Source organism: Pyrus communis, chromosome 17 (genome assembly GCF_963583255.1).
Source record: "Pyrus communis chromosome 17, drPyrComm1.1, whole genome shotgun sequence".
In the NCBI taxonomy this organism is placed as follows: Eukaryota; Viridiplantae; Streptophyta; class Magnoliopsida; order Rosales; family Rosaceae; genus Pyrus; species Pyrus communis.
The window spans coordinates 18564166-18588200 of NC_084819.1; the positions used below are offsets into that span (position 1 = coordinate 18564166).

At 37.3% G+C, this 24035-nt stretch overlaps 4 protein-coding genes across 5 annotated transcripts; 2 read left to right on the forward strand and 2 right to left on the reverse strand.

Annotated features, from left to right (window-relative positions):
- Window positions 1-216: 216 nt before the first annotated feature.
- Window positions 217-5023, reverse strand: LOC137722737 (uncharacterized). Of its 2 annotated transcripts, XM_068461813.1 has the most exons (11): window positions 4703-5023; window positions 3667-3830; window positions 2391-3069; window positions 2162-2246; window positions 1927-2014; window positions 1537-1721; window positions 1242-1374; window positions 1001-1137; window positions 812-886; window positions 492-599; window positions 217-399 (listed from the first exon to the last, which is right to left on the reverse strand). In XM_068461813.1, the coding sequence occupies exons 2-11, from the start codon at window positions 3809-3811 to the stop codon at window positions 307-309; spliced, it is 1728 nt and encodes a 575-aa protein (XP_068317914.1). In that variant the 5' UTR covers window positions 3812-3830; window positions 4703-5023; the 3' UTR covers window positions 217-306. The 2 variants fall into 2 exon arrangements, with proteins under 2 accessions (XP_068317914.1, XP_068317915.1); XM_068461814.1 differs by lacking the exon at window positions 4703-5023 and having other exon boundaries at window positions 3667-4340.
- A 4219-nt stretch (window positions 5024-9242) lies between these two features.
- On the reverse strand, window positions 9243-12771 carry LOC137723117 (uncharacterized). The gene is made up of 8 exons (XM_068462286.1): window positions 11435-12771; window positions 11062-11229; window positions 10925-10966; window positions 10761-10841; window positions 10549-10668; window positions 9887-9991; window positions 9640-9792; window positions 9243-9517 (listed from the first exon to the last, which is right to left on the reverse strand). Exons 1-7 carry the CDS (start codon window positions 12557-12559, stop codon window positions 9742-9744), a joined length of 1692 nt encoding a protein of 563 aa, XP_068318387.1. The 5' UTR covers window positions 12560-12771; the 3' UTR covers window positions 9243-9517; window positions 9640-9741.
- A 1337-nt stretch (window positions 12772-14108) lies between these two features.
- LOC137722585 (calmodulin-binding protein 60 B-like) lies at window positions 14109-17414 on the forward strand. The gene is made up of 9 exons (XM_068461626.1): window positions 14109-14132; window positions 14277-14383; window positions 14478-14544; window positions 15116-15168; window positions 15303-15796; window positions 15904-16064; window positions 16160-16360; window positions 16507-16678; window positions 16891-17414. The coding sequence occupies exons 2-9, from the start codon at window positions 14319-14321 to the stop codon at window positions 17346-17348; spliced, it is 1671 nt and encodes a 556-aa protein (XP_068317727.1). The 5' UTR covers window positions 14109-14132; window positions 14277-14318; the 3' UTR covers window positions 17349-17414.
- Window positions 17415-18816: 1402 nt separating this feature from the next.
- Window positions 18817-20683, forward strand: LOC137722586 (uncharacterized). Its single transcript, XM_068461627.1, has 5 exons — window positions 18817-19174; window positions 19312-19396; window positions 19502-19572; window positions 19699-19755; window positions 20274-20683. Exons 1-5 carry the CDS (start codon window positions 19064-19066, stop codon window positions 20439-20441), a joined length of 492 nt encoding a protein of 163 aa, XP_068317728.1. The 5' UTR covers window positions 18817-19063; the 3' UTR covers window positions 20442-20683.
- Window positions 20684-24035: the final 3352 nt, after the last annotated feature.

Below are 24035 nucleotides of genomic sequence, written 5' to 3' on the forward strand. Positions count from 1 at the left end.
TTATTTTTTCAAAAGTTACCAAAAAAATTCAGACTAAAAATATTCTTTAATAATCTCGGCTAAAATTTTAACCGTAACCATTAGAAAACAAAAGTTGCTTATGAGTTATGGCTAAAATTTTTAAGCTTTGTCCCAAGCTATGCCACATGGACCAAGGGAGATTAAATTTTGAAAACTAGGCAAATGCAGAAATATTTAGAATTCTAGACCATCATCTTGGTTAAACACCGTCCTTTTTTAACCAAATGGAAAAATTTACAGGTGTCTACATCCTAATCCAACGGCAAAGGGAAAAATGCGACGCGGCTAACTAAGTTGCTGCTGCTCTTCCCTTGTCTCAGCTTCTGATAACTCCTTTCGACTCCCCTTTTTGGTCTTCTTATTATCCATGTGGGAAACCTGTATATTAACCCAACACATTCAATGGTTCAATGAAGAAATGTTCATGCACGATGACAATTCATCGGAAAAGTTTTTGTATCTGTACTTACGATGCAGGATTTCCACTCAAGTTTTTCCCCCCCGGCAGTCTGGGAATGATTCCGAACATGGCGAAATATGTGAACTAGAACAGCTGCATCGATAGCTGCATACTCCAGCTGCACAAGAATATGCCTCAAGTTTATTTGAACTACACAATTGGACTCAAACATCACGTCATGTCAGATCCTAAAACTTTAACCGTAGTTGAGAAATCTAAAGGGCGACCACAAGCCAACAAGGCTCCCCGCTTTGCGAGAGTCAGGGAGAAATCAATTTCATAAGTCATTGGAGTGGTAAGAAAGGTGAAATGTATATGTATAAAAACTACCTGATAGGGCGTCAAAGGTCGTTGCTCCCAATTGCTATTCCTTCTTGTCTTGTTCAAACCAACTCCCAGTATTTTCTGATGCAGTACACAAAGTAAATTTGCACTTTATGAGCATTAGAATGCATATAGATAGAACGACAGAGACATAAAGAAAAGATTGTTGTGTGTTCAATTCCATGATTCTGGTACCTTTGCAAGCCCAGAGAGACCACCGCGAGATTCTTTGAAAACATTCTGGATGTCCAGTAACATCTCATAGTGTTTGAAACACTCTAACTCTCCATACGAATGAGCCAACTGCTTCATATCACATTGAAAATTATAGCCTACAAGGAGCATAATTCACAGGCATGTTTAATTTCCAGTTTATTTCATTTATGTACATCGTCAGGAGGCTCTATTTCATCCACTGTATTACAATTTCTCATACCGAGTTTCAAAATCCTAGGAGATTGCAGAATGCGAGTTACGCAATCATCCAGGATGTCAGGAACGTCATTGAATAACTTGATCAAGTCTAAGATGAAAACCATTTTTTCAGATGCGATTTGCATGATGGAAACCTGAAACATGGAGAAAACACTTCAACAAAACAAAGATTTGTAAACGGAAGGAAACTTGTTAGCTGACTATGAGAGTATCATTCAGAGTGAACATGTATTTGGAAATGTAGGGAAAAAACAACTGAAGTCTAACAAAAAATGAAATTCAATATGCCTTATTACCTTGCTTGGTTTGCTGCCTTTTACATAGTTTGGTTTCCATTCGCAATCAAGACCCACAACTTTGCATCCCTCAAAGTGAGAGGTTGCATTGCGCAAGGCATCAACTTCATCAACCCAAACAACACCTTCTACTACCAACTCATTGAGATGCAAATAATGATTTTCAAGAAGACTTGCCTCAGGAACTATATAAAAAAGATAAACAAGTTATATTAAATGTACAACTTCGAGTTGCTATCTTCATACGTTGTCTTTAAATAGTAGAAAAAGGAAAACTACTAGTTGTGCTAAAGAACAAACTTAGATTGCCAAGATTGACAGCTTCACTGCATTAACTCTAGAAAAATAATTTCATAACGATAAGCGAGGTTTAATTAACGTTTGTTATACCTTTTCCATTTAAGAAACCTTCAAGCGAGTATCGGTCGCATAGCTCATCAACCTTCTCTGAGTAACCAGCTTCCATTGCTAAGTAAACCTTCAAAAGTAACAAGAAAAAAAATTTAGCAATACCAAAAGAGTACAATTAACCTAATATGAAAAGAATGCAACCAAGCATACATTCAGACATACATGCATACATATATGCATTTTAGAAATGCAATCTATTCCAAAAGCTACGTACCAAATATTCAAGAAGCTGTCTATTACTCTTTGTCCTTGCTTCTGCAACTTCCCAGCAACCTTTTTCTGCTAGTTTCTTTATAGTGCTGAAAGTATATGATTAACTCTTATTATTTTAAATAGCAAGAAAAGGTATTCAAGACTAACAAATAGAATGATTGAAGGGAAAGTAAGTGGAAAAAAGAAATAAATTTGACAACCAGGCATAAATATGAATATAAAAAAATTACCTCTCCTTATACTTGTGGTAAACATCGGGAAATTCATGTCGGAGATTGTTTTTTTGTATAATGTCATAAGCATTTTTTAGCATGTTCCTGCCAAAGTACTCCTGGACAAGAATACATAACATTGGCTTTCCCATGAATGTTGCCCATTTATCTGCTGCTTTCAACTGTCTGCTTTCTATCATACGATGGAGAAACGATTGGCCAGTCTGGTGGATAGAGAAGTGCTCTAATAAAGTAACCGCAGCCATATATGATTGAGACTCTATCAGTCCAAATATATATTGCTCAACAAACTCTTTTGCATTGTCAAATCTGCAATTATTCTTTGCATTTAGGCACATTACTTTATCAATGTTTGCCAACTGAACATCATAAACTTCAAGTATCTTCTCAACTATCCTCTCATCATGGTTGACAGAGCCCCCAACAATATCGAGAAACAACTGAGCAGCGAGGTCCTTTGCTTCCATAGAGTCCCCCGAGCATGTTTCCAATTTTAGGAAACGGCGAAGACTAGATATAATCAAATGACTGAACCCTTCACAGTATAAATCAAATATAGGCAAGACATAGAGGCACTGAATAAAAAAAGTAGCTGGTCCAGGTTGGGGATCATTGCGTAGTACTAGATGAACCTGTTCTTGAAGAACTCGGAACTTCTTAGTTGCCTTAAATGTGCCTATTACATGTAGAAAAGAAACATTACTTCCACAGTACATGCAGAAAAGCTGAGAAAACAAGATCTTATATTCAAACTCAGTTCAATTTGCAACCAAAAAAAAAAAAAAAGTAGCATAGCATACGAGTAAACTTCTACAGGATTGGACTACAGCATATTGGTATAAATTCATCCTGGATCTCTAATGGTAATCGAAACACACAACAGAAGTATGCCTCACTCGTGAGGGCTAAATGCCTTTCAAGTTATTTGGAAAGGCAGACAGAGTAGATGGTACGAGTGAACAGTTGGTTCTATCAATACTAAGACAGGTTTTATCTTGCCTCTGTAATGAAATGCCTTGGGGCATAAGCTTTGTTAAACAGTTAGATGACTGAATAAATGTCAATTTTAAAACATGCATCATGATTTTGAACTAAAACGGTTTAATACACTACATGAAGGATTAATTTGGGGAAAATTAATGATTGAGTAATTGACCACAGCGTGGTACACCACTAACACAAAAGGCACAACGAGCTAGGATCAAATTCCTCATCACAACATAATCATGCTTAAAGACAGTGAAATTAATGATCGAGAGCAAAATACCCTTACCATGGAAATAGCACTCTTTCAAGAGGTATATGAATACCAACGGAGTAATATGCTTCAGGTCAGAAAAAGCATGCTTGCAAATAGTTGATGTCTGATTAACTTTGACTTGCTTGTTATGTATGTCAACTCTTTCCTCCAAGCTCATGCCTGATGGTCCTCAGAAACTGAACCAAAATTAATTTGAACTAGTAAGTGAATTACTGAACACGTATCATTTTCGACGCTGCTACAATTCAATAGATACAATCTAGCATCTGAGATCCAACAACTTCCTCTCTTAGTCGAGTACGGATCATTCAATTGCAAGTAACAGATCCAATGCTATCGAATCAGGCAGTACTCGAACCTTGCGATGACGTAGCAGTTGGATAGTCAGTAATCGAACCCAGTTAAGAAATAACAGTCTGCACTCTATCAACTATGCAGTTTAATTCAATCTCTTTGCAATAAAGCATGAACATTTACAAGTAAGGAAGGGCATCTTACATATTAGACCTATCACTTCTCACACCAAGGATCAAGAACAATAACAGTAAAACATACATTCATACATGAGGCAAAAATAATCGAAGAAAACGCCAAATATCTCTTCGAAAAACACTCGAAATTAGTCAGATAAACAGCAATTAAATTGAACAACATCAACAAAGAATTACAACAAAGTGCATCTGAGCTAGCATTAAGCATCCACCACCACCAACAACAACAACCAAGTCTTATCCTACCAAGTGGTGCCAGCTGCATGAACCCTAGAATGCTACTGCGCTCGGTTTTGCGCTAAACATACATGCGTTATATTTTGTAAAAACCACACAAATCATGAACATAAACATTAAGCATTGACCATATACGGGCAGGAAAAAAACCCAAAAAAAAAACTCTGTTTCCTTGCATAAAAGAGATACAAACTAATTTAATCAGCTCAAATGTTTAGTTTTCTAACAACAAAAGAACAAAAAACAAAAATTTAAACTCGGAATTTTCTTATGCTTTGTTCAATTTTCCCAGCAACCAAACAGTGCCGGGAGAAACTTACCGGTTTTTCAATCTCTCTGCAAACTCTGCCGCGGAGATTCCTCGTTTTTCCTCCCAAAATGTAAATAAATAAATAAATAAAAAGGTGAAATATTTAAAAGAAAATTAAAAATCAGAAGGAACTGATACAGTACGGGGTGGCCCCACCGGATTTATTCTCCGAAAACGGATCTTTTCTCTCTCTAAAAGGCGGGTGAGCTGCTGGCGGCGGATGCTAAAATGCACCGGCGGGTTCGGTGGGCACTGCTCTCCTTGGCAGGGAACGAAACGAGATCAGAACCAAGGGCATTTTAGACTTTTGGGATTGTTACAAATTGTTTTTGACGGGGTTGCATGAGAGGTCACGTAGTCGCGTCGGACTAGATCCTCGCTTATTTTATAAAGTGGGGGTTGGAATTGACTCAAATAAACTTCAACTATTGGCAAACTAGGTATATAATAGAATAATCCTTTGCTACGAGTAAGAATTCATATTCAAAATTTGTTGCGTTGAATTTTTAGAACTTGTGATTATGACTGATACACATATCGTAAATTACTTTGTAAATGTTATCTTTTAAAAAAAATAATAATTAAAATTAAGATTGTCTAGTCAATCAACTGTCTTAAATCGATAGATGGTTTGTAATGCTTTTACCAAATATGTTCATATGTTTTATACAATTTGATAACTAAACGACCTTAGTTTAATTGATTTTTTGCAGAGATGAGAAAGTCATTTATAAAATGAATGGTTTTAATCATAAACATGAAATTCAGTGAAACAACAACAAATAGTTTTGAATAAGAACTCCTACACATAAGTAGCCAAGTGATATTCAACATAAAATCCAAGAAAATAAAACATTGGTTGGTTAGAATATTATAGAGGTGTGATATCCACACATTCTTTTTAACTTCTCACACATCCCTTATTGATTTCTGTTATTTGATCTTCTTCAATTCATTCGATCTGACGGTCAAAAATTTAGAGGATGTGTGAGAAGTAAAAAGGGATGTGTGGATAGCACACCCCATATTATAACATAGACAATTCGATATCACGATATTGGTTCTTAAGACGCCAAATAATTACTTTTACGTATATATTAAAACACAATTACAAGTGTTTAGAATTTGGAATATTTTGCAGATAGTGGATTGCTCTAATGGTATAATCTTTCTTTTCAGTTCACTACGTTGTGAGAGAAGTTACAAGTTAGTATTGTTTATCGTTTGCACTTAGAAAGAACTTTGAATCTTCTATTCACTAAAATATTGATAACTGTTATTAGTACTTCAAAATCTTATTCTACACTTCTCACAAGTGTATTTTTCTTTTTAATTATAGAAAGTTTGAAGTGCAAAATGACATTTTTTTAATTACCAATAACAATTCCCAAAATATTTTGTGAGTTCAAGTTTGACTCACATGAAAGTAAAGACACGTATTTGTATTGTGTTTGATACTAAATAGTACCTTCTTTAGGTTGGTTTAATCAACACAATCATTGAAGTATCTCTGTAAAATGATTTATGAATTCCCAAGAAAACAATTGCTAACTCTCACACGATCAACTAGAGTTGTTGATTAGTGTAACGGAACTTTAACATAACGTGACGTACTGATATAACCTTATTCATTACTCAAATGAATGTATACTTTTTACAGTGTGACTTTAATTAGGCCTTTAGTGATGATTTTGAAAATTCAATTTTACAAATCATGACAATGCATTTGTAGTCTACCAAATACTAATAAAATGAGCTAACGAGAACTATATAATTTAAATCCAACGGAGGCGGAGAGATTCTCAATTTTTTTTATTTCAATCTAAGAAATCAAATTGACTTTTCTAACAAAAATAAAAAATCAATTGACAACCCATTTTTGACCTTTTCGGCCCCGAGACCTCTGAGGGCATATGCTGACACGTATCGTAATGAGGGCACAAGCGTTAAAGAGTTGTTGGACCATACTTGACAAGTTGACAGGTCATGTACAGTGTACACGTACGAATGCATTTTACATGACCTGTCACTTTGTACATGTCGATTTCATTTTGGTGGCAGATTCTCTGCCCTCTTATTTCGTGTGTCCTTCCATAGCTTCCTGTTTATGTGATGACGGTTAAGTCACGTTAATATTTTATATTATTATTATTTTTTATCTTATTATCTCTATAAAAAAAATATAAAATGTTTACGTAGCTTAACCGTGACCACACAAAACAAAAGAACACGAGAAGTGGGAGGGCAGAGAATCTGCCTCCTTCCATTTTACCATATTTACATCGGTTGTTGTGCACAAGTCCGGTTTTTCTTGTGAGGATTTTAGAGATTCATGAATCTTGTTCGTTCATCGGTTAAAAATTATTTTAAATATTTTTATTTAAAAATAAATATAAATAATATTTAACAAAAACTAACCGCATAATATACGAGGAACGAACACGATTTACGAATTTCTAAGATCCTCACCAAAAGGATCCGAAGATGATCTTGTTGGGTTGTACCCTACCTTAGTCACTATCCACATATATACGTTAATTCAATACAAAATGAATAAGAGCTCGTTTAAAGTGTTTTTTAAATGACTAAAAGTGTTTTAAGTAAAATTGTTTTTGAGTTTTAAAAGCGCTTGAAATGTTTCTTATGTGCTTTTAGAATTCACTTTGCATTTTATATTAAGAATTCGTTTCAAAAAGACTTTCATAAAAAATATTCTTAGTTATTTTAAAAGTACTTCTGTCACTTAATAATGATATTCTTTTCACTTGTAAGTGAGAGATCTTAGATTCGATTTTCACCAAAGGCAAATTCGAACCACATTATTGATAGCCCATTGTGAAGTTAAGTCCAACCCCTCTCTTTTAATGTAGATAATATCGTTTGTCCAAAAAAAAAAAAAAAAAAAAAAAAAAAAAAAAAAAAAAAAAAAAAAAACACTTCCAAACCAGTTCATAAAATTTTAGTTTTTATTTTTAATCTTGGAAAAGATAAAAGGCACTAGGAATATATATGCTAAGGATTTCATGTATAGTGATGAACCCTACTACTTCCTAATTCCTGCTGCTCAATCTGCATTGTAAATTGTTTCATGATTGGAGATTAGAAAACAAAAGTGCCACCATAACCTAAGGACAAGGACGCAAATGGATGGATTTTAATCCGATCGAATACCTTCAACTTAGGTAGGATTGGAGAGAGAGTATAACATACACAAGAGAAAAACTTGTCTATCACTGGTTTTAAGATTTCGTCTGGTTCGGAGCTCAATTATTAAAAGTCTAGGACAGAACAACACTTACTCCTCCACGTCACTAGATGTATGTAATATTTTTTTACGTGTTAGGTTTAAATGATGTTAGACATGACTCGTTGAGTTCAACACATAGATAATCTACTTTGATACCATATTAGATTGCAAACATTCATTCTAAAATCAATTGATAATAAAAGAGAGATTTAAATTATTAGGCGATACTTCCATTTTCAAATGTGAAATTTACAATTTTAACGAAAAAGTATCCCGAATTGAAACTCTTGAAGTCCCACATTATGTCATGGACTCAGCTTGAAAGGTACCTAATGTCTAGATGTCTCCTATTGCGTCCTCACCCAATTCATGGATTATTGTCACAAATTGGGTTGGAACTTGGGTGGGATGGGCATGTTCCTATTAATTTCACCCACTATGGTTTGCTATTCACTTCCCTATTTAATGACGTTCGGCCTTTGGAACAACACAAAGGACCTTAAAAAGAACAATGCTTAATTACTTAAAGATGAGTAGAAACTCTTACTCAAAATTTTTCGTGTTCGAAATTTCGAATTACATGATCAGAACCATTCATATTATGAATCACACTGTAAAAATTATCTCTGTAAAAAATGATTAAAACTAAGGTCGTTTAATTAATCTATTTTAGCAAATACATAGATGGTTCGTTGACTAAATGACCTTAATTTTAATTGATTTTTCAAAGAGGGAATCTTTATAGAGTGATTTATAATATGAACGGTTCTAATTATAAAAACAGAATTCTATAAATTGACAACAAACAATTTTGAGTAGGAACTCCTACTCCTTCTTTGAGTAGCCAAATATTATTCCCTTTAAAATGTCGGACATTGCCCATCGGTGACCCTACTTAGTACTCGATGCCCATGATAAATCATATCATGGGGGATCCCATGCACTAGTTTATTATGGTAGCATCACGTACCAACAATACAATGACATGTAAAGAAAAACTAATACATATTTTTGTATTATTGGCACAGAATGCTATTGTGGTGACGTATTCGTGCTATACAAGTTAGTCTCCAACACAAGGGCATGTGAGACCAAAATATAAGAGAGTCCCACTCTTGTGTGTGAGACTAGTCGGATGGATGGGGTCATAGCCGGACTCAAGAATTTCTCCACCGAGACGGCTAAATGCATAAATTTTAGTCTTAGAAACACATATCATATATTTAAGCCAGCTTTAGATATCTGATACGGTTCCCGATTCCAAATCCCCAACATATATGCACATCTGAATGACCTCCAGAACTACAGCATCAGAAAGATCACTCAAAAATTTTCATCACACTGTTGTGCTTGAGGAAACAACAGAAAGCCAAAACTGATTCATAACTCATGAGATTGCTTAATGAGTTAGTAGGTAACTTGGTTGACACCAAATTTCAGTTGAACGACACCAAACTGAGTCTGCATCGACACCAAATTTCAGCCCACGAGCTATGTGGCAAATTGGCGATGGTTCATAAGAGCAATCCTTCCGCTTGGGCAACATCACTGTCCTTCGTCCCTCCATGGCTTGAATGCCTGTACATTTCCTCAATCAAAAACTGTGGTTTACTACCGGATCACTAAAATTCTACAGCATAAACTGTTCATATCACTAATCAAGTTTAAATCTCAATTGCAAAAGGATTAAGAGGTTTTACGGTTTAGAGACAGCATGGCCCTTGTGTAGGCTGAACTATGGATTATATGGATCTAAAGACAGCATGGTTCTTGATCTAATGCATATATCTTTCTCTCTCAGATCATCCTGAAGCACTTGAAGGAGCGACAATGAACAGTTCTTCGTGGAAAACCTGGAGACAACAAAATAAGTCCATATCATTAATTTGATGACAATGCAGTTCCATAAGAAATGTTTAAATATAAATGGAAGACTAAGAAAATTACCATTTTAAAGTGTGCTAGCTCCTGCCTTAGTTCATCTCCAATATCCTCAGTTAAACTCCGTACTATGTCAGGTGGAGAATTTTGATCTTTTGCGCCACTGCATGTCTGAAAAAACCGCAAGATCAATGCTACAGTTAGCCGGACTCCAGAAAATAATTGGTTTTGTTAAACCAGCATCAAGGTTTAAGCTAGTCAATAATCTATGATCGATGAAAATCTATCACATTTTATATAGCTTCTGCGCACATTCTGTTTTACAAGGAAAATTACAAAGCCAATGAAAAGCTTACAGACCGAGCAAGCGGATGTGATAGTTAGAAGAACGCATTGATATCTTGATGTCCCTACCATTACAATGTTCAGACCAGTCTAATTGTCTTCTTAACTTCATAATCTAAGATCAATATTGCGCTTCATACCATCAATTGAAAGAATCCAATAACGGCACCTAATGTTTTATTTTCTCCCTTGGCCACAAGAAGTCGAAGCGGATACAAATATGGGTATATTTATTTTCAAGAGTAAACACAAATACCACTTCTATGTTTATAGAACAGGATATGCTCCAGGCATGTTGTTTTATAACGAAATTCCACAAATGCAAAGAAGAAGAACCCTACTTTATGAGAAAAAGTTCCACTGAAAACCAGAGAGGAGAATACCAGTCTAAAACCTTCGTGAAAATGTGAAAATTCCAGTTGTTGGAAATCTATGCGTCGATGTTGTTGGAGTGCAACGGAAGTACGGATAATTGCACACAGAAATTTGAATTTCTTTTTTCCCTGATGACAAATTAGAAGTATCCACAAATAAACATAAAGGCACAAACAATTAAAGTTCTCGCAATATTTTATATATTTAGATAAGATGATACCTCCTCTGGCAACTCCTTGAAGGAAACATGATCAACGTTTGGTAATTTCTTCCGGTGGTGTTTTGCAAGTAGTGCTATCAGCTGCAGATTCACCGATTGGTCATCACTATACAGAATACAGAGTATGCACCATGACATAGCACGCAAATAAACACTTGACATACCTTGACCTCTTCGGTACTATAACCATGAAGATGATCGCCATTCTACACAAGCGATGTAGCTCATCAAGATTATATAATAGCAAATAAAACTTTCTCAATGCGTATTGATTGAATTATTAATTGGAGAACAGTATTACCATGATAATAGAATAAGAATGCTTATGGTAACCCTTTTTCCCGACGGAAATCCCAATGTTGTGAAGCAAGCATGCAGCTTCAAGATATTCAAGATCCTTGTCATCTAGGGAGGCAGCAACTTGATTGTTAGTAAGGTCGTCACATTTTCTCAAACCTTCAAAAATTTCCTGCAAAAACATCAACTCAAAAGTCAAAACACTGGATATTGCAATACAATTCATCTCCAACTACATTCGAATGATCTCTACAATACGAAAAAAATAACTGAGTTCTACATTCAACTGATCTCTATTATCCAGAACCAGCTTCTGCTTATCTCACAAGCACTTTAGAAAGGAATAAAAAACAAGTAATTCAATTCACTTTGATTACCTTAGCAATACCAGCACATTGTGCAGCAGTTTGCATCCTCTTCTTGCCATTAAACCTCATAGCAAGCCTCGCAATCGAAGACCATTTTCGATTGGCATTCAAATCATAACCCTCATTACCCTTAGCCAAACTCTCTGCAATAACACCTTCTGCTAATGCATACCCAGAAACCTCCATCTCCTCGATTCCAATCATCTCAAATATCTCCTCCAAAAGCACTGCCCCAGCAACCATAAACTCCGACCGCCTTTCAAAGAACTTCTCCCTCCTAATCCTCTCCGCCTCTCCTCCGCTGCACAAACTCCCCACAACACCCTTCACCTCTCCTCTACTCAACTTCCAGTCCCTCTTTCCATCCCCAAAAGAAACCAAATTGCCTACCTGCAGCATATTGCTCATATTGGCATACCCGAAACGGACCGCCTTTTCAACGGCCTTGATCGTACCGGAAGATCCCACAACCACATCAAAGCCGCAAGATTGAATCTTTTCAACCAGCCCAAATTCCTGAATCACCGACCTGATATGCTGCCTCATAATTTCAGCATTCCCTTCACTGGCCCCAAACTTTTGGGTCAAATTCACATGCCCCAGCTTCAACGAAGCCCCAAAAACGACATTTCCTTCCTTCCCAATCACGAACTCAGTAGACCCACCTCCGATATCCACACCCAGCACCGATTTCTCATATATCGGTAGAAACTGCAGCATACCCAGATAAACCAGCCGAGCTTCCTCCTCACCCGGCAGCACATCAACCTCCAAACCCACCTCCTCCCTCACGCGTTCCAAGAACTCGGCTTTGTTCACGGCTTCGCGCACGGCGGAGGTGGCGACGCAACGGACGTTGGTTTTTTCGATTTTGTAGGATTTCAGGATTTTCTGAAACTTTTTTAGGGATTCGAAAGCAAGGAGGTGGGAATGATGGGAGAGGACAAAAGGGGTTGGGTTTGATGATGATGTGGTGTCGCGGCCGAGAACCACCGGCTCTTTAAATTGATCGACGGTGAAGAATTTGCCGTCTGGGTATGCTCGGACTATGAGCAGCTTGAAGGAGTTGGTCCCCATGTCAATGGCTGCCAAGAGGGTCGAAAGGGTTGGTGCGTACGGCGTAGGAGACGCCATTGCTGTTGGTAGCAATTGGTATCTGGGTTTTTGATTTGGTGGGAAAATTCGCACTGGTACGAATCGAGAAAAGCTTCTTCCTTTTTTTAATTTGGTTGCAAAATCCCTTTTTTTAAAGCTATTTATGTCGATTTGGGATTTTTAAGGCATCTACGTGATGTGTTTTGTGCATGAATTTAGTGGGATATGATTTTCTTATTTTCTTCAGTATCCTTTTTTTTTTTGAGTTTTGGCTAACAACATTGATTAATTTTGATAATTAAATGATAAACCCTATACTAATCTTCGTCGTATTTGATTTCTTTTTTTGATAAACAATAACGATATTCATCTAATTATGACAAGATAAATTTAAAAACAAGTGCAGATGGTACAATCACATTATTCTAACTAACTTAATTAAACTCATATTTGTTGTTATATTTGACGAACTTAATTATAAATTTGATTCTTCAAGTATTAAATCAGTGTAACATTTTGTGATTAGGAGCTTAAACATGTAGATTAAAATATGGTTGGTCAAAATTGATGCTTTGATTGCATCAGAACTCAGAACACTAGATAAAAAAATCTTCCTGGGTCCGGGGACGACTTGGGGAATCGCAAGTCTCCAGCTCCACCTCCATAGAGGTTCCTAGAATTTTCCCGGAAAATTGGATTCCCAGAAAATTTCGCAGAACCTGCATTATGCAATCTCCACCAACTACAAGTCAATCAAGTGAACAAACTTTCAAGTTTCAAGTTCAACGGTCTCTTACTTGGACAAAGATTTTTCTCCTCTTTTTTTCCCCGTTTAAACGTTTAAGATTTCATCTTTGTAGCGAGAAAGAAGAAAAAAATTTGTGGAACGAGGAGAGAGAACCCCTTTATATTCACAATACAAGTCAACCCTTTACAGGTGGACAGCTAAGATCGTGACACACTAAATTTAGTGGAAGCTGCAGGCCTGCAGGTAATTATATTTTCAAGTTATTAGATATGGTTTTGAGAAGTCAGTCAAATATATTTGAATAACGTAGCGTATTGACATGTTATTAGATCAGTGTAATTCTTGCCACTGGGTTTTGCATGGAAATTGAAATTTAAGTTCAGGTCAAATTTCAGAGAAATGGGAACGCGTATTCATGGAAAAATTTGTATTTCTGCATCTTCTAGCACCCTTCATATCATCTACAGTTCACACGCTTTGTTCTTAATTTGTTTAGTCTCTATCCACGTGGTCTCTCTCTCTCTCTCTCTCTCTCTCTCTCTTAATCCAGTCACACACAACAAACATAGCGCTCTCACTCTCTGTCCCGTATCTCTTGGAATATACTGTGTATTTTTCAGTACTTTTCAATCATGACGCGTCCGATTAGTTATCCATCTGAAATTCCAACGCCTGAAAATCTTGAAAATATGTGTTCTTTTCTGCTTTTCATAAAAAGTGAGACAAAAAAACTACAGACAGTCATCGTTCAATCCTATAAAAGCTAATGCAACGTTGTTATAATCTAAAAGTATTAATATCTTAATCCAAATTTTGGGATTTTGTTAGTTTAAAGCATGAGCTAATCGTAGCTTGACTTTCAAGGTATAGCGTGTCTGTCTTTAGTACTACGAACCTTCCTTGTACCTTCTGTCTTCGATAGGTGAATCCAAGATTTTGTATTTAAAGGACCACTGAGCAGTTTGTTGATTCCTTGCGTTTAATTCGAAATCTTACGTGCTTTTTTAGAAACTAAACCCAACTTGCTGCTAGCTGCTGTTTTCGGGCGTGATGAACTTCAACAGGCACTTTCGTGGCGAGGGTGACGAATCGAAAAGGAGACCTACTTTTGCCAAGTAGGTAGTTCAGTTTTGAGTATAAGTTTAGTGCTTTTCCGGTTGATTGAGTTGGTTTTTTCGACTTTAGGGTTTTATGATGTTTGTTGTGCAGTGTTCTTAGGGATGCGATGAGGGATGCCAGACTGAATGGCGAGTTGGAGCGCTTCTTTCGAAGAATAGTAAGTTCGAATCTCCGTTCTTGTCCATACGAATGAATCTAAGCTTAAGCTTGAGACTTAAGAAATCTTTATAGTGATAGTTTTTGTGTGTTACGCAGCAATATAGAAGTTAAGGGTTAATGCTAGGATAACTAAATTTGGAGATAAAGTTTTGAAAATTAAAGAATATGGAAGTTGATAATTCGTTTATTATGTAAACATTGATAAGCGTGCTTATTCCTATTGGTGACACATCATTTAGTTTGTACTCAGAAGTTAAATATTGAACCGTTTGCAGTAATCATGGTTACCATGTTTTATTAGGCTTACTGTGCTTTGTTTTCGGAAGTTTATTGCCTTCGATTAGGACGACGGTTTAAGTAACTGCTGCAAAAAAGCTAGGATTGACTGTTAGGTTAGGTTTTTTCATTAGCCCTCTTGTAATAGAAAACAAAAACATATGTTTGACCGTTTAAACGAGGTTTTTGCCATTTAGAACTTATGCAGGAGCATATGTTACGCAAATTTGTTCGAAATCTTTTTTTTGTGAGGTCTCTTGAGTTCATTGTTCATGTATCTTTGTCGTATATAGGTGCGAGATGAGTTGGAGGGCCATATTCTTCCCTTCTTCATGGCATCTCCAAGGTTAGCTTTTAGTCACCAAAGCTTCCAATTACTGATATATTCCGATGAACACGCAGCGTATCGATGCTACATTCATACTGCACAAATTGTTTCTTGTAAGATTCATATTGGATTTGTTGTTAATTTTGTCACAGGCCCTCAAACGAAAGTGGGAGTACATCTGGAGGAAGCGGCTTGCAGTTGCGTTTTAACAACAAGCTGCCAACTACCATATTCACAGGCAGTAGAGTGGAAGCAGAGAACCGCGAGCCTCTTCAAATTGAACTGGTTGATGCCAGTACTGGTGCTATAGTCCATTCCGGTCCCCTATCTTCACTAAAGGTTGAACTTTTTGTGCTGAATGGTGAGTTTGGGTCAGATGATCAAGACGATTGGACCGAAAAAGAACTCAACACATACATTGTGCGCGAAAGGGAAGGCAAAAGGCCATTGGTGACGGGTGACAGACATGTTACACTGAAAGAGGGAGTTGGTTCTCTCGGTGATGTCATGTTTACCGACAACTCAAGCTGGATAAGATGCCGAAAGTTCAGACTAGCAGCTCGAGTTGTTGCCAAAGCTCGGAGTGAAGTTCGGATTAGGGAAGCTACAAGTGAACCGTTTGTGGTTAAAGATCACCGCGGAGAATGTAAGTTTATAAAGACAATCCTTAACTCACTAATCTTGATCTTTCCTAAATTGTGAACTGTTTTGGCATTGAACTAAATGGAACTGACATAGAAAATGATGATTCAGTGTATAAGAAACACCACCCCCCACACCCAAAGGACGAAATATGGCGCCTGGAAAAGATATCAAAAGACGGTGCCCTTCATAAGAGACTCCACGAGAATGGAATCAGCACCGTGGAGGACTTCCTGCAGTCGTACATGAAAGATGCATCCTCGCTACGAAATGTAAGAAAATCATTTCGTCTGCCAAGTTGGGTGCCTAGAGTAGTTTATACCCGTAGTTTAATATGTATGTCTAATTTTCTGCTGCGGAAATGTAGGTTTTGCGTGGGATCTCGAACAAGATATGGGAAAGAATCGTACAGCATGCTATGGCCTGTAAGTTGGATGATCATAAGTTCTATGCCTACCACAGAGCTGAGCAGGACGAAAGTCTCCTGTTCAATTCCATCCACGGGCTTGAAGGGGCAATACTCAATGGCCAGTTCTGTTCTTTGGATGAACTCGACGCGCATCAGAAGGTACGCGTATTCTTGATCTTCCTTCATTTGTCAGTTGCTTGGTTCCGAAGACAAAGAGTTGATGCGTGACTGATAGATTAAATCATCAAAATTTAAAATATTCATTAGTGCTAAGAAAATGATGAGCTCCCCAATCCTGTTTGCAGATGCTGGTGGAAGCTTTGAAGCAGCAGGCTTATCGAAATGTAAGAGATTTGGAGCCCGTTGATGCTTCGACTATGTTTGGCCTTTCGAAGCCTTTGCCAGTTCTACAAGCTGATTCATTCACTTGTCCAAACCCTGACCTGCGGCAAAGTGAATTTCAGTTAACACATCAAGGTAAAATGTTACGTTATGTAAATGGTATTATATGATGAAGAATGTAACATCCCACATCGGAAACCAGATAAGATAAAATCCAGACGCAGGGACAATATCGTTGTTGATTAGTATTGTCTGTTGGTCGTCTCTTTGAAATCTTAACATTATAGCATGTTTTGCCTTACTATTGTGCTTTTCCAAGTAACTAAAAACCAAGTATTTTTTCACAGATGAACTCCCGAAACAACTAGGTTCCAACCATGCATCAACTTCAACCTCATGTCCCTACCAAGCAGAAGGTAGCAGCAATCAGCTAATGGTTTCTGTGGAACAACCTAGCCAGCCAATACAACTCCGAAGCAGCAGCTTTTCGATGGAGGATCTTAACTACATTATGTGCAACGGAGAAAGCAGTTGGTCGCCTCTCGGTGGTTTTGAGGCGCCAATTGTCCCAACTGGACTTTTAGGCACAGAAAACCCTTTCCAATTTCAAGCAGCAACTTGTTCCCCTACAAACCCAACATGGGGACAAGCAGGCGGCTTCTGCTTCGGTAGCGCAGGGACTAGACGGAAACCCAGGGCAAGCTGGCGCAAGCTTCGTGCCGCCATTAAGGGGTCGGTTTCGGTTAGGAGGGATGTGGCTGCTAAAAGAATGGCAAGGCGTCCTCCTGTGTATCTGAACTACTAGAAGACATGCAGTTTCATCTTCTCTGGTTTAGTTTGTTAATTACTATTTGCTAGCTGGATAATCAAGGCAAGTACCTAGAAGTAAAAGGGGTAAAAATCTTCTCCTAGTCCTGGATGTGTTAAGCTTAGGGCTCGTTTGACAAGTGCTTTTAAACGACTGAAAACACTTTTTAAAAAAATATTTTTGGATTTTAAAAGCACTTGAAGTGCCTCCTGCAAGAAGTATATAACTAGTGCACTTCAAGTGTTTTTTCATAATTAACTTGCATTTTTACTAAAGATTAGTTTAAAAACATTTTCCCTAAAAGCGATTTCAGTTGTCTAAAAGCACTTTTCAAACAAGTCATAAGTAATTCACTGGTTTTACTTTCCTGCAGTTGGTTGATCATATTGTACATGTTACTTTCCTGCAGTTAATAATTGATCATATTGTACATGTTACTTTCCTGCAGTTAATTGATCATATTGATCATATTGTACATGTTACTTTCCTGCAGTTAATTGATCATATTGTACATATATTGTACTTAGTATCGAAATGAAAATTTGGCTTCTGAAAAGAAATACAGTATAAAAATTACTACTTCTATGTATCTTACTTAGTTGTTACTTTGATGGTTGCAACGCCACGTGGTGCATGCTAGTTTGTTAAAGTAAGCGGGACGACACTAATTCAAGAGTGCATTTTTGCTCACCATCATTTATATGGTGTATGTTCACCATCCTATTTATCAACATTAGATAAGTTTGAATTTTGAGATTTGTGCTTATCCACTACACAAATTTTAAAATTTAAACTCATCTAATGATGATAAATAGAATAGTAAGCATATATCATATTAAATGGTAATAAGCAAAAATGTTTTCCTAATTCAAGATGCCAACTATGTAAATGCAGAAGTAAGGCGCAAAAGCAAACAGACATTAATAAACCGAACTACAGCGCCACGTGGTGCACAATGTCAATAGCTTATTATAGAATCAATGTAAGTGGATTTTAGATGCTAGCACAAGTAGATGCCCAAGAGAAATGTAAAAGCAAACAGACAATAAGTGAATCAGACTAACGACGTCACGTGATGTGCAAATAGTCTGTTGAACGAGAAATTTTTCATTGCGACAGGAATACAAATGGTATATTACGTGTTTTAATATGAATGGTAGAAAATTTTATTTTTCAAATTATTAATTTTTTAACACACATATCTCACTATTTACATATTAACACGTGATGTACTCTTCCGTCTACCGATTACCGAAAAATCTAAGAATTAATCGTATCTTTATTTGTTATGCGTTTTTATTAAAAAAGCCCAATGGCAGAGGGCCGTAATTCAACTTAACTTCAGGCCCTTATGAATATTCCAAAAGAAAATATCTAGCCACCTGGCAAACGGAGCCAGTTTGCAGGTACGGAAAGAAATTCTCGAACGTTCCCCGCCGTATCTGTAACCAAGATATTTTGTCCGTCTCCAAACAAAAGTCGCCACTAAAAAAAACCGAGAGAAACGCAGAGAGCCTCCTCTTCTTCTTCCTCTCTCCGAAAGGCTCTCACACACACACACACACACACAATTCTCCTTTTGCCGCCATGGTCTGAGAGAGAAGCTTGCTGTTCTCGAAGCTCCTTCGCAGGCTCTGTTTTTTTTTTTTTTTTGAATTTTACTTTCTATTTTTCGATTTTTGATTATTTATTGTTGTTGGGTTTGTGGAGCGATGGATAAGGAAGGAGGATCCAACGGCGGATCTTCCTACTACGCCGTCCTTGGGATTCGCAGGGACGCCTCCTTCTCTGATATCCGCGCCGCCTATCGCAAGCTCGCTCTGGTAATTCCCCCTCCTCAAAATGCATCGTTCTCTGTTTTCTGCAAATCCATACGACGTCGTTTCTCTTTATTAGAAAAGCTGAATTTTTGTGAAATCATGGTAATTTTATGAATTTTTTGGTTTTTTTTAATTTGAAGAAATGGCATCCGGATAGGGCGCGAAACCAGACGGCGGCGGGAGAAGCCAACCGGCGGTTTCAGCAAATCCAAGAGGCCTACTCCGGTAACTTTGCCACTTTTCGTTCGTAACGACGTCGTTAGTTAAAAGCCTAGTAACCTTTGAATTGCTCTTTTTTCGCGCTAACGATGCCGTTTTGGTTGTCCGCAGTTCTCTCAGATCAGACGAAGCGATCAATGTACGACGCCGGGTTCTACGACCCCCTTGAAGAGGAAGACCAGGTGCGTTAAAAATATTTCACCGTACGGAATGCGCGGTAAAAAGAAAAGAAAAGAAAAAGAAAAAAATTACGTCACTTTTTTTTGGTTTCCTTTTATGTCCCTGAATTTATGTGAATTTGTTGGCAGGAATTTTGCGATTTCATGGACGAAATGCTGTCCATGATGAACAATGTGAAAGACGAGGTAAGGATAATGTTGTAATTTTAGGAATAAACTATCCTTTACGCATTTGTCAAGGGGTATTATGGTAATGTCAGTTGATTGAAAACAAAAATTTCGGGGTGTTTAATTACAATTTTGATGCAAGTGGCTCTCAAAGATGATCATTTGTATATGTTTTTAAAATTGTTAGAATGTGTTTTTTGAAAAAATGTTTTTGGATTTTAAAAGTACTGTAAGTGTTTTTTTTAGAAGAAGCAATAGTTATGTACGTATTTCAGGAAATACTTTTTAAGTAATATTTCAAGATTTATTTTTATTTTTATTAAAGATTTATTTTGAAAATATTTTTATTAAAAACGCTTTCAGTCATTTTAAAAATACATCCAAACAAGTTATACCTAGGGGTGGTGGAGTGATGAAGAGGGGTGTGTTGTCCTTGCACCATTGCTTGAATTCGAATTCCGTCAACTCGTTAATCTAATATTTAATTTAACAAATCAATCATCTGACAAAAAAAATTACGATTTTGATTATTTTAGGGGGACATTTTCGAAGATCTCCAGGGGATGTTCAACGATATGGTCGGTGGATATGGGATGATGGGATTCGACTTCAGCAACATGAATCCAACGGCGAACAAGAAGCAACGTGTCGGCTCTTCGAGAGGTAACGCTAGCACAGCCAAGCGCAGCACGTCTCGCTGCTAGCGCGATGTACCCGATCATGTGAAGTAACGTGTTGTTTAAAATATCTCACCCAATTGTATTTTATTTTAATTTTCGTTTTCAATCTGGACTTGAATTTGAACATTTTTTATTCCTTAATTTCCCAGATTAAGATGTGATTGGGGGTGATTTGATTAGGCTGGTGTAGGTTAAATCCAGTTTGTTGGTGGTGACGTGTTTGTTTGTTGGTGCTCTTAGTAATAATTTTTATTTGCTTTTGTTTCTTTTGTTGGTCTCTTTTTCTAATTTAATTTATTGTTTATGCATTTTGATGCGGATCAAATTTTATCGATTACTCTTCTTCTGACAATCTACAATTTGATACGCACTAAATAATGCGATGATTTTAGACGTTTACAATTGTCAAAGCCCTTATGGCCATTTCATTTTCATCAAGGAGGTAATCTACAAAAGAATGACAAGTAATTTTTTTCGTGCGGCATTTTGGACTCATGGTTGTCCAATCACACGCACAATGCGATGTCATACGCACAACATACATTGTATGACCATACGCATAAGGGGCTTTACTACTACGTTTGCCTCTTTGGTCTTGTTATGTTGTGTTTGGAATTCGATACAGACGTCTGGGCATAAGGCTATCGCAAAGATTGACATCAAGACCTTACATCCATGTGAAAAATGACTTGTCAACTTGCATGTTAGGTCATTTTTTCTTTAAGGGGAAACAATTGGTGGCAAGTTACAATTATCTATTATTTTCGGGGTTCGGGAAGACTTACAAAGACATTTCAGCCTTTTCCTAGCCACAAGTATAGCTTCCACACCAGCAGCTGGTTTCGAACCTGAGACCTCTAGTTTTTAGGTCAAAGGATCCATCATTTACCACTAAGGCACCAGCTTGTGGTTTTCTATGTCAGGTCATTTGAAATAGATTGATAATTAAACAAGCTACTGTTCATAAAAAAAAACATAAGGGAAATAAATTTGCTTACAAGAGCCAAGTGTATACAACGTCATTCCCTTGCATCCGTACATAATAGTTGGTCGCGTGAGGATAGGGATTGGACGTGTGAGTGATGGACACATAGGTCAACATTGTGCAAGGATAGGGATTGGACATGCGAGGAGAGTGACGGACACATAGGGCAAGATTGTGTTGCATTTAAATTCTAGGGTAAAGTACAAAAAACTACCTCAACTATTAGTGTCATGACACTTTCATACCTCATCTTTTAAAATTGACAATGTCATACCTCATCTTACGAATTTGTGCCAATTTCAGACATCCGTCAGTTTTTCTGTTACTTTTTCTATTAAATATTGACGTGGCCAGAAACGGGACCCATTTTTTATTAAAAAATAATTAAATAATTAAATATTAAAAAAATTAAAAAAATAACCAAAAAAAACAATAAACAATAAACCAAAAAAAACCCATCAACCCGTGTCCCCCCTCCCCAAAAAGCCAGATCCCCTTCTCTGAGTCCCCAACCCAACCCTCTCTCTCCTCTCTCTCTCGCCTCTCTCTCTTTTCTCTCCTTGCAACCTGCATCCCTAAAATCCCAAAACCCAGAAACCATTCCCACCCGAGTCATCACCGCCGGCGAGCTCTCAATCCTCTAAGCCGACGATGGCCGATTAACCCCAGACCCTTCCCTGCCACTCCCGCTGGCGTCATAGCTCTCCTTCTAGCACCACAGGTGCTTCTGGTTCCCCCATTTCAAATACCACAACAAGTTGAAATTGTGCAGAGGTTTCGCCCTCTTATAACCCATCACCATGGACTTCACCTCCACTCTCTCCTCCTCATCCGACCCGCCTATATAAACAATTTATCGGAAACTCAGACCAAAGAGAGCGACTCTCAGATCACAACTCTCTCTCTGTTTCTCGCGCCTCCTCTGATTTTCTCTAAAAATATCAGAATTTTCTGGGAAAAACGAAGAGTTTTTCTATTGGGATTATTGTTGTTGTTATTGTTTTGTTTTTCTCTCGCAAATCGCCGGAGTGGCAGACTTCGAGGGCAAGGAGGAGAAGGGAATGTTGTTGTGGAGGTTGTGGCTAGAGTTAGGGTTTGGGGGCGATTGGGGGTCATGGATGTCATCACTAGAGTCGACGACAGAGGTAGGGTTGTCGTCGGTGGGATCAGAGAAGAAGGTTGGGGGGACGGGTGGGAAGGATTTCTGGGTTTTGTGATTTTAGGGATGCAGGTTGCAAGGAGAGAGAATAAAGAGAGAGGCGAGAGAGAGAGATAGAGAGAAAAAGATGGGAGATAGAAAGGGTTGGGTGGGAGATAACTCAGATAAGGGGATTTGGGTTTTTGGGGAAAAGGGACACGGGTTGATGGGTTTTTTGTTTTCTTTTTTTGTTTTTTATTTTATTTTTTAATTTTTTAATAAAAAATGGTTCCCATCTCTGCCCATGTCAGCATTTAACAGAAAAACTGACGGAGGTCTGACATTGGCACAAATTCGTAAGATGAGGTATGACATTGTCAATTTTAAAAGATAAGGTATGAAAGTGTCATGACATAAATAGTTGAGGTAGTTTTTTGTACTTTACTCTAAATTCTATCATTCAACAAGGTATCTTTACTTTTAGACGAAATTCTAGGGATTTTATTTGTCTAAAAGACTAAAATTCCAAGTCCCACAGTAGTTAGGCAGATTAAGATCCTCTCCGGATCTTATATTCTGAAGCTCATAGATTCAGCAATTTGGATCATTCAATTTAAATCATGCGGTTTCCATTAGCCTATTCCACTAGCCAACCACACACACAATCTCTTTCTCCAACACCCATCTCTGTCTCTTGAACGGTTCAATCCAATAGCGGTATTTGTTTGGAACAAGTGTGGTGTTGTTGTGAGGTTGCATTTGGTTCTATGAAAACCATATAAATGGAATCATCTGGTGGGGTGGTTGTATTTTGGTGTGTTTGGATTCGAGATAGAGGTGGGACAAACACTGGATTTCAATCAACAATTCTCTTAATTTTGGCAAAGTTGCTTTACTTGGACCCCCCTTCCAATCCCCAACTCGTGTCTTACATTCGTTATCATGTCCCTATTTGCACCAACCTCAAATGTTATGATCCTATTAGACTCTACAAAATCTAGTGGTGCTAGATTCACTCGTGATATTTTCCTCCAATTATAATTGAGTGATTTTAGGTTTGACGAGTTCGAGAGCAATCGTTATGGCTGACATATTTTATTACTTGTCCTATATCTCATTTCTTTTTTGTTGATACAAACAATACTGGGGAAAAGAGAAATCGACCTAGAATTCAGATGCATGAGTAATACTGTTTAACTATTTGAGTTACAAGCTCTTTGCAAATCTTCACCTTTTCTTAGAATCGGAATGAGTTGATATCAAGAGTGAGCATAAATCAACCAGTAAAATTTCATCAAGAACAGAAAGACATTTAAAAAAAAAAAAATCAAATGATAAAAAATTTAGAAGGAAATCTTGTGCGAGGCCATTGTGAAGAAGTATATTTATTAGGCTCATAATTTCATAAGAGTGGTTTTGTGTACAGTTAAATTTCGTTTCTAAACGCTCATATTTCTTTGAAGAACAAGCACAACAATATCATTAAAAAAATTAT

What these genes read in the sequence shown, in the direction of transcription:
- LOC137722737 (XM_068461813.1), bottom strand. Translation starts at nt 3,811, where the DNA reads ATGAGCTTGGAGGAAAGAGTTGACATACATAACAAGCAAGTCAAAGTT. An exon ending in GACAGCTTCTTGAATATTTG is followed by an intron (nt 2,015 to 2,161) that starts GTACGTAGCTTT and finishes TTACTTTTGAAG; the next exon opens with GTTTACTTAGCAATGGAAGC. An exon ending in AAGGCAGCAAACCAAGCAAG is followed by an intron (nt 1,375 to 1,536) that starts GTAATAAGGCAT and finishes TCCATGTTTCAG; the next exon opens with GTTTCCATCATGCAAATCGC.
- LOC137723117 (XM_068462286.1), bottom strand. Translation starts at nt 12,559, where the DNA reads ATGGCGTCTCCTACGCCGTACGCACCAACCCTTTCGACCCTCTTGGCA. An exon ending in ATTCTTATTCTATTATCATG is followed by an intron (nt 10,967 to 11,061) that starts GTAATACTGTTC and finishes TCGCTTGTGTAG; the next exon opens with AATGGCGATCATCTTCATGG. An exon ending in ATAGTACCGAAGAGGTCAAG is followed by an intron (nt 10,842 to 10,924) that starts GTATGTCAAGTG and finishes GTGAATCTGCAG; the next exon opens with CTGATAGCACTACTTGCAAA.
- LOC137722586 (XM_068461627.1), top strand. Translation starts at nt 19,064, where the DNA reads ATGGATAAGGAAGGAGGATCCAACGGCGGATCTTCCTACTACGCCGTC. An exon ending in CCTATCGCAAGCTCGCTCTG is followed by an intron (nt 19,175 to 19,311) that starts GTAATTCCCCCT and finishes TTTAATTTGAAG; the next exon opens with AAATGGCATCCGGATAGGGC. An exon ending in CCCTTGAAGAGGAAGACCAG is followed by an intron (nt 19,573 to 19,698) that starts GTGCGTTAAAAA and finishes ATTTGTTGGCAG; the next exon opens with GAATTTTGCGATTTCATGGA.
- LOC137722585 (XM_068461626.1), top strand. Translation starts at nt 14,319, where the DNA reads ATGAACTTCAACAGGCACTTTCGTGGCGAGGGTGACGAATCGAAAAGG. An exon ending in AGGAGACCTACTTTTGCCAA is followed by an intron (nt 14,384 to 14,477) that starts GTAGGTAGTTCA and finishes TTTGTTGTGCAG; the next exon opens with TGTTCTTAGGGATGCGATGA. An exon ending in TTCTTCATGGCATCTCCAAG is followed by an intron (nt 15,169 to 15,302) that starts GTTAGCTTTTAG and finishes ATTTTGTCACAG; the next exon opens with GCCCTCAAACGAAAGTGGGA.